The sequence below is a fragment of the Fulmarus glacialis genome, unplaced genomic scaffold (assembly GCF_000690835.1).
Source record: "Fulmarus glacialis isolate BGI_N327 unplaced genomic scaffold, ASM69083v1 scaffold8390, whole genome shotgun sequence".
Classification (NCBI taxonomy): Eukaryota; Metazoa; Chordata; class Aves; order Procellariiformes; family Procellariidae; genus Fulmarus; species Fulmarus glacialis.
Genome location: NW_009187059.1, coordinates 15,018 through 22,841, shown reverse-complemented (window position 1 = coordinate 22,841; position 7,824 = coordinate 15,018). Strand labels below are relative to the sequence as shown.

The following is a 7,824-nucleotide window of genomic DNA, read 5'->3' as shown; positions in this document are numbered from 1 at the left end:
GTGAGAAAGCCCCGGATCCAGCCCGGCTGGGAGGGAGCGGGAGAGCACCCTCTCCCTCTCCCTCTCCCTCTCCCTCTCCCTCTCCCTCTCCTTGCTCCCTGCTCCCTGACTCTGCTCTCTTGTCATCCGCTTGCTCCCTCTCCAGCCCTGCCCCAGGGGTGCCGGCGTGCATGCAAGCCCTGTGCCTCAGTTTCCCCTCTGTAGACTGCAGTAGGGTTCTGCAGCTAGAAAGCTTTTCTAGCAAAACCCATCATGTTTTCTGACCATGGGCTCTGCTATGCAATGCCAAGCTAGGATCCCAGCAGCCCACCCTTGCGGTCTATGCTCACAGCAAACCAGCTGTGTTGGCCCTCTCCAGAGGGCACCGTCAGGCTGCTTTTTCCCATCAGGGTCCTGCTCTGGTCCTAGACGCATCCCCGAGCGTGTTATGCCAGTGAGGCCTGGGTTGCAGGGCGCTGAGGAGATCTCCAGGAGAACAGCAGCACTGCAGGGCTGCGTGCCACGTGAGGGATTCACACAGACATGGGTGCAGGGATGTCCCCTTTTGTGTCGATGTCTTCAGGCTTTGGCATCCTCCTGGTGCTGCTGGCTCACCGGTGCAGCAAGGGCACCCTTAGCCAACTTGCTGCATCCTTTACTTCTCTGGTACGGCATGCAGAGGGGTCTTAGGTTGGTGCACGGCTTCCCTGCACCAACATCAGTATGGGCTGCTCCATAGCAAGACATGGTGCATGCACAAGTGCTGTGGGACTTGTGATTTGCCCTTGCAGCCCTCAGGGGAAGGAGTTTCCCAGCCTGGGGGTACTCCCTGAACTCTTGCATCACTGCATCCTGGTTTGCATCTCATTTTCAGTAATGGCCACGGGTAAGGCATCTGCCTCAGCGGCAGGGAGGAGACCAGTTAGCTCTGTGGTGGGGAGCGCTGCTGGGACCGCGGTGGCGTGGTGAGCCGTGATGTTTGCGCTGAGGCTGCCAGGCCTGCCAGGTTTCTTTCAAAACCCCTGCTTGGAGAGAAGAGCTTGTCCTGGGGCATCCCAGGTGGACGCATGTTTTTTTGGAAAGAGGGATCGCCACAGATTCAGACAGCCTTTCTGAAGGTACCCTGGTGCACATCCAGTTCAGGGAGTGTATTTTATGGCAAGGTACTGTGCGAAGGTGCTACAGTTAGAGCCAAACTCTGCTCTTAGCAATGCAAGTGTCCAGGTACCGAGAGGAGTTGACTTCGGTGTCATTTCAGATAAGATTTTTACCAACCCACAAGGGCAAAATTTATCAGCTAAGGTATCACATCTCGTCCTCCTGCACGCACCAGCCCTCAGCATTTTGCAGTCTTTCTGCAGCTCTGGCTGTCCTCCTGCAAAGAGCACAGAGTGCACGTATGTCCTGGAAAGCCAAGTGCAGTGTGAACGCTTGGTTGGGTTTAAAATCCTCTTCTGCCTCTAACCTCTAGGACTGGCTGACGAGGCCAGAGGAAGACTGCTCCCCACCACATGCTCTTGTCCCATCTCCAGTTGCCACCGTGTCTCTTGGGAGGCAGGGCCCTGGGATGGGATGCTCTGCCCCACTGAAAGCATTAACACTGCCAGTCTTCCTGCAGAGCTGAATTTGCTCTGCTGGTTTCAGGTTGTTCCTCCTCATCTTGCCATAAGCGGTCTTTCTTCCTCCCTTTGAGGACCTCTGGTCTTTTGGAGGATCATACCTCAACAAGTTTGTCACTCCCCAGGGACGTGGCAGAGAAAGCCATGAGCGCTGTAGCTTAATGGGGTCAAGAGAGCAGCACCTCCTCCCCATAAGCGATGTCTCTGTCGCAGCCTTGAAGACAATTTAGCCTGGTACCTGCCAAACTCGTCTGCCACTCCATCTCCCATTAGAGCTGGTGAGCTGCCAGGGGAGAAGGTGAGCTGCTGTGCACAGCCCAGTCCAAAGCAAGGTCTCAATGGGGACATCAGCGGCAGACATGGGGTGAAGGCCCTCAGATGCTTCAAGCAGCTGTTAAACACAGACCAGGCTCCCCTTGCAAACTGTGTCCCCTCCTGAGCTGGCAGCAGTTGCATGGAGGGACATCCCCTTGATCAGGACCTGGTGATAACCCCACCTCTCCGGGCAGCCCCCCCAAAGGAGCCAGTGCTGATGTGCCGGTCCAACAACTACCCGAAGGGTTTCTACTGCAGCTGGCACCTGCCCACTCCCACCTACATCCCCAACTCCTTCAACATCTCCGTCATGTAAGTGCCCGGGAAGGAAGGATGCAGTGGGGCAAGTTTTTGTTCCTGCAGCCTGGAGCAGGTCCCAAGTAGTGCCGTGAAGTCTCGGGGCAGTGGGTTTGACCTGTGCTGAGCTTAAGGGATCGGTGTCCCAAAAATGGGCCTGGGGAAGGATGCTCCAGGGACATCCAAACTGGATGCTTAGCACTGGGGCTTTGTCCCAAGGAAGTTCCAGTTTCCCCAGAGGGGACCAGGAAAGTCCCCAGCTGCCAGGTCCCCTTTCCATGCCCCACAAGTCCATCCTCTCTGCACCACTTGTCCACAGTGGAGGTTGTGCCTGCTGTTTTTTGGCACGTTTGGCACAGCCACGCTCCCTTCTGCCATACGCTGGCTGCTGCGGGGCAGCAGCAGTGTCCCTCACCTAGAACTGCCCATGGCATGGCATCGTCCCCTACCCTGTGCACAGGTCCTGTCACAGCCCTTATACAGGCTGATGCCATGCTTTATCTTCTGGGGCTTGTGTCACCAGCAGAAAGGAGACCCTGTTCCTCTCACAGGAGGGATGGAGCTAACCCCAACCCCAGCAGAGTCTCATCCTTTCCCTGGGGCCAGCGTGAGGACATTTACTGCAGTCTCTGTGCAGGCTTAGGATAAAACATTAGCCTGCAAAATGCCCCGGCAGGAGGAAAGCAGCCCTTTGGCTGCAGCAGGGGCTGGTGCATGGGGACCGTGGGCAGAGCGGGGACATAGCGCTGCTCCTTCTGCCTCCTGCCTCCAGCAGCATGGGTGCATCCCCACGCCGAGCACTGCTCCGTAGGTGACAGCTCTTCTCGCCTCTGCTTTCCAGACATGGCACGAAAGAGATGGTCTGCGTGAAGGATGTCTTTCCCAAAAACAGGTGTCACATCAGATACCTCCAGCTCTTCTCGACAGTGAAGTACAAGGTGACTCTGACAGTCACGAATGCTCTGGGCAAAGACTCCACCACTCTCACCTTTGACGAGTTCGCCATAGGTAACTTCTACAGCAGCAACTGGCCTCTCCAAGGCGGTGTTGGGGTTGGCTTGCTCTGCACACAGCATTGCCTGCCAGAGCAACGGGCCAGGGAAGGGGCAGGCTCTCCAAGTGGAGCCTCTGCCTATCCATGGATGTGATGGAGCTGGGGTCTGAGCCACACTGGCATCCTCCCTGTGCCCCCCTGATTCTCACGGCCCTGCTGTAACTGATGCTGGCACCTGAGCATCCTGGGTGAGCCAGGCAGGATGCCCACAGGCAGCACCCATGCTGGTCCCCTCGGTGGCCTGGTGCCCTGCCTGGTCCCATCCCCAGTGGTCCAGGTCTCCCGAGGTTGCTGAGCTACTCCCTGCTTGGGGGCTGGGGAAGCGGCTGCTGTGTACTGGGGCAGAGGGCTGTGAAACTGGTGTGGTCCAAATAGCATTGCCATTCTTGCCCCTATGAGTATTCCTAAAAGAGAGGTTTGGTGTTTATGCTGGAAGCAGAGTAATGGGAATTAGGATTCAAAGAGAAATTAAAATGTCCTATCCTCTTCCCCCCAATCCTAGTCAGGATAAAGCCCTCCCAAAGTCATTCTCCACCAGCCCTTACCTAACATGCTCCTAAAAACCGTATTCCCCACTTTGCACCTCTTCACTGCCCCTCCTGCGCTGCAGATGCTGTGCAATGTGGGACAGGGAGCAGTGGGCCCTGGGGGCCGGGGTGTCCGTGCCGCTGGCCATGCCGCAGGGATGCTGCCCAACCATGTCTGGGCCCGCGGTGTGGATGCTCCTCTGCCTGTGAAGGACCGGCGTGGACCGAGCAATTCAGTGCCAAGCACAGCAAAGCAGAGACCTGGGCACAGTGCTTTTGCCACTGTATTACAGCCAATGCCATGACAAGACTGTCCGTCCTCACAGAACAGGAAAAATGGGAGAGAATAGAGTTCAGGAACGTGTCAAAAAACAATTTGCTGGTTACACGTGGCAATTACTGGACCAGAAAAAAAAATAAATGAATCCTTGAAGTGCAGCCAGCAGTCAGTCTTTGCCTTCCATGTGCTGCATGTCCCTGTCCCGAGCGTCTGGAAGTGCCAGAGTGCAAGAAGACGAGCTCCACTGGTATCCCAGATTTTCCCTTTCTACCCCATATCCTGGAAAACATCAAACAAGAAACAAGGTGCCAGCTCTGAACAGAGCAGAGAAATTATTTTGGAGCAGGGACTGTCCTGCCATGTCCCTGCAGCTGCGGTCCATATCTGAAGTTTGTATTTGTCAGTGCATTGCAAACGCTGATAACAAGGCAAGGAGCTTAGCAAGGAAGCGGTGGAGTTTCAGTCACTTGGGTGCCTTTAAATGGAAATTGTTGTGTTTGTGGAAGATACACTCCTTAAAAATGAAGGTAACCTCCAGCCTGCAGGGCCCAGGGCAGCAATTAAGCTGCATTTTCCGAGTTCCTTGCATTCCCTCCTGCAGGAGTTCAGGGCATCATCCTGTAACATCTGCATCCCACCCATGCCCTGCCTGGCTTCCCAAACATCTGGTCCTCTGTCCAGCACACAAGGGCAACCCCCCTGGGAAGCACACCCAGCTGCAAGCCCCGGGCATCCCAGCACCAGCACAAGCCGGATCCAGTTCAGCAGTTTGAACTCAGCCCGGGTCGGAGGAATGGTGAGCAGAGGCAAGCGCTGCACAGGCCAGCCGTTAGCATGGTGCAATATTGCTTCGACTTGCAAGTGCTCCCGGAGCGGTGCAGGGTGCCTGGCCATGTCCCGGCGGTTGTGGTCGGAGGTGAGACCGCCCAGCACCTCCTGGCAGATGCTCTAACACCCTCTGGGACAGCACTCGGGGGAGGGATGATGGGCCGGTGCTGTTAGGAAGGGCTGTGTCCTGCACCCCAGAGCCAGCCCGCTCCCATAAACACTTCAATATCTAGTGACCTTAAAATCTCCACGTTCTGTACAGCTACGAAATTCTCCTCCTCAGGATTTGGTACGGGCGCCGTGCATAAGAAGCATAGACACGGTGGTGATTGAGTGTTCAAGCAGGCAGTCGACAGGCTTAGCAGAGTCATTACAGGATGAACTCAGCTGCCACCGATCAACAGCCACCTACCCTGAACGGAGCTTCTCCTTGTGCTGTTCCGGTGTTTCCAATTAAAACAAGTGCGTTAGTGTGCATTTTGCCAGGCAATTTTGCTCCAGTTTGCCTGCTCTCCTTGCAGAAGCATTTCAGTATCTCTTCTGGTTCTCTTCTCTGCGGCTGCAAGCCCAGGGCTGTGTCCCAGTGTGGTGAGTGCTGGCAGTGTGGTTCTAGCGCCCAGTAGGTTCCTGGGGATCTCTACCAGCGTCAGCTGGGCTGAGATCTCATCTTGGAAGTTGTGCTGGGTTTTGCTCTGCTAGATGGAGGGGTGGAGAACTTATGGCTCAGGACAAAGCCATTGCATCGTCTCGTTGGATAAGTGCTGCGTGGGAGCATTGCAACATGTGCACGCATCCTGCTAAAATGGAGAGATGGCGTCACCAGCAACTGCACAATGCTTCTCCTAAAATCCCAAGGCTGGGGATGTCAGAGCCTGCCTTGTGTTTTCTGCTTAGCCTAGAGAAAACCATCACACCTTCTGCGTGGAGGTTAAACCCCAGGTGTGAAGCCCTGATCTCATGGCCTGCTGGGGACGGAGCAGCCTGGAGCCAACGCGAGAGCAGCGCGGGGCCAGCAGCTCTCCCTCCCGGTGCCGGCTGAGCCGGGAGCCGACCCACTGCTGAGTCAGACCGCCCACCCAGCCTGGGCAAAGCACAAAAAGCCCCCTGGGAAGGAGTGACCTCCTTAGGTTTTGCTTCCTCTCTCCTTCTTTCCTCCCTAGAGCACTGAGCAGAAAATCCCTTCCCCAACCACTCTGAAGATGGGCTTTAATTGAGTGGAAAATGACTGGTACTTGCTTTTGCTATCCTGAGCCCATGCCTTGCTGGCAGTTGTACCGTGCTGGTTATGAGCAGCCAGCTGCGAGGGGTCACTCTGCATTTCCATTTTCAATGATGACTGGCAGAGGTTTTCCAGCCCTCTGGCCCCCATCTCTCATCGGTAGGAGATCCGGGCTGCCTTCCTCACCAGCTCACTCCTGGAAATAGTTTTCATAATTACATCTTCTGTCAAGGTATTAATATTAATAAAGGTGAGCGTGGGGAGGGCAAGGCTTTGTAAAGCCCTGCAGACATCAGGCTCCAGCCCAAGGCAGGAGGAGGTGGGAAAGGGACTGGAGAAGCCGGAAAGGAGAGGGCTTGGAGGCAGAGAAAGGTGCCAGGGAGGAGTGAGGTGGTGTGTCAGGAGCTGTGCACCTCCCTCATGATGACTGGGACAGAGTGGGGACATTTATGGCCAGAACACAACCCCACCTTCCTTGCTTATGTGTCAGCCCAAGAACCTGGTAGCCGGCATGTGCATCCCCAGGAAAGCAGGGACATCACCGCCACGCAGCAACGCCAGCATCCCGCCTCAGCAGCTTTCTCCTTGTGTGAGCCCGGGGCAAATTAGCAGGAGAAGATGCACAGCATTAAAAGGAGGAAGGCAGCCTTGGACAGGGCCTTGTAGGCATGGGTGCATTCCCAAATTTGCCACCCATCCCTTGTGTGACCTTGGGAAGATTGTTTGATTCTCCCAGCTCCAGCTCTGGAACGATTAAGACGCAGAGCATCTCGGAGGGGCTTCGTGAGGACAAACATGCCTGTGTCTGTACAAAATTCAGAGTCTCTGAACACGGGTATACAGTTGCCTAGGCAGAAGGTCAGTTCAATTCATACTACTTAGGGAGGCAGAATTAAATTACCTAGACTGACATTTGGCTAAGACATGGAGTTTAATATCCCTCTGCTCATGGAAAATGCCAGGGGATATTTAACGGCCACAAGGGATCCATTTTAGTGCTTGTTGGAGAGATGGGATGGGCGATGGGCCCCTCCATGCCGCGGGATCTCAGCTGCCTTTCTGAACTGCAGGCTTCATTTCGAGATGTGTCTAACAACAGCCAGGGGCAATGGATAGCTAAAGACTCGCGGTTAAGCGTGAGCGTGCAGAGCCTTTACGAAAAGCCGCTCTCCGCGGCTCTTCTTGCACGCCGAGCCCTCGCTTGGACGCAGCAGCCGAAGACCAAGTGGGAAGAGCTATGAGCTGCCTCCCAGCCAAGTCCCCTTCCCAGGAATGTCTGGAGATGCTCCCTCAGCTCTGCGGGATAATATTACATCTGGTTTTGTAGCCACTTAACCAGTACTCAACCTAATGCCCATCGTCCATTATTATTATTACTATTATTGCTTTTATTACGTTACTGCCTGCAGGCCCTCGCCGAGAACAGGGCTCTATTATGCTGGCTGATGTACAGCCAGACAGCCCCTGCCTTGCCATGTGTGGGCTAGATGGAGGCAGACAAAGGCTGGGGAAGGAGGAGCGCTCATCCCTGTGTGCGGAGCAGGAACCCAGGAGGCTGCGGAGGATAAAGGACTCCTTCAAGGTCACGCAGAAATTGTGGAGCTGGACACAGCCCCCTGTGGGGCTGTGAGGGACGGGCCCCGATGTTTCCCATGATGAGCACAGCGTCTGTCCCAAGAGATGTAGGTCTGTCTTCGCTGGACCGG

At 55.4% G+C, this 7,824-nt stretch overlaps 1 protein-coding gene across 1 annotated transcript in view; it reads left to right on the top strand.

Annotated features, from left to right (window-relative positions):
• Positions 1-7,824, top strand: part of CNTFR (ciliary neurotrophic factor receptor) — a gene marked incomplete at both ends in the record, with an annotated part of 57,780 nt that overhangs the window by 34,947 nt on the left and 15,009 nt on the right. Inside the window, 2 exons of the mRNA XM_009573688.1 lie at positions 2,108-2,225; positions 3,052-3,218. Coding sequence (XP_009571983.1) covers positions 2,108-2,225; positions 3,052-3,218 — 285 coding nt within the window. The remainder of the gene's footprint in view (positions 1-2,107; positions 2,226-3,051; positions 3,219-7,824) is intronic.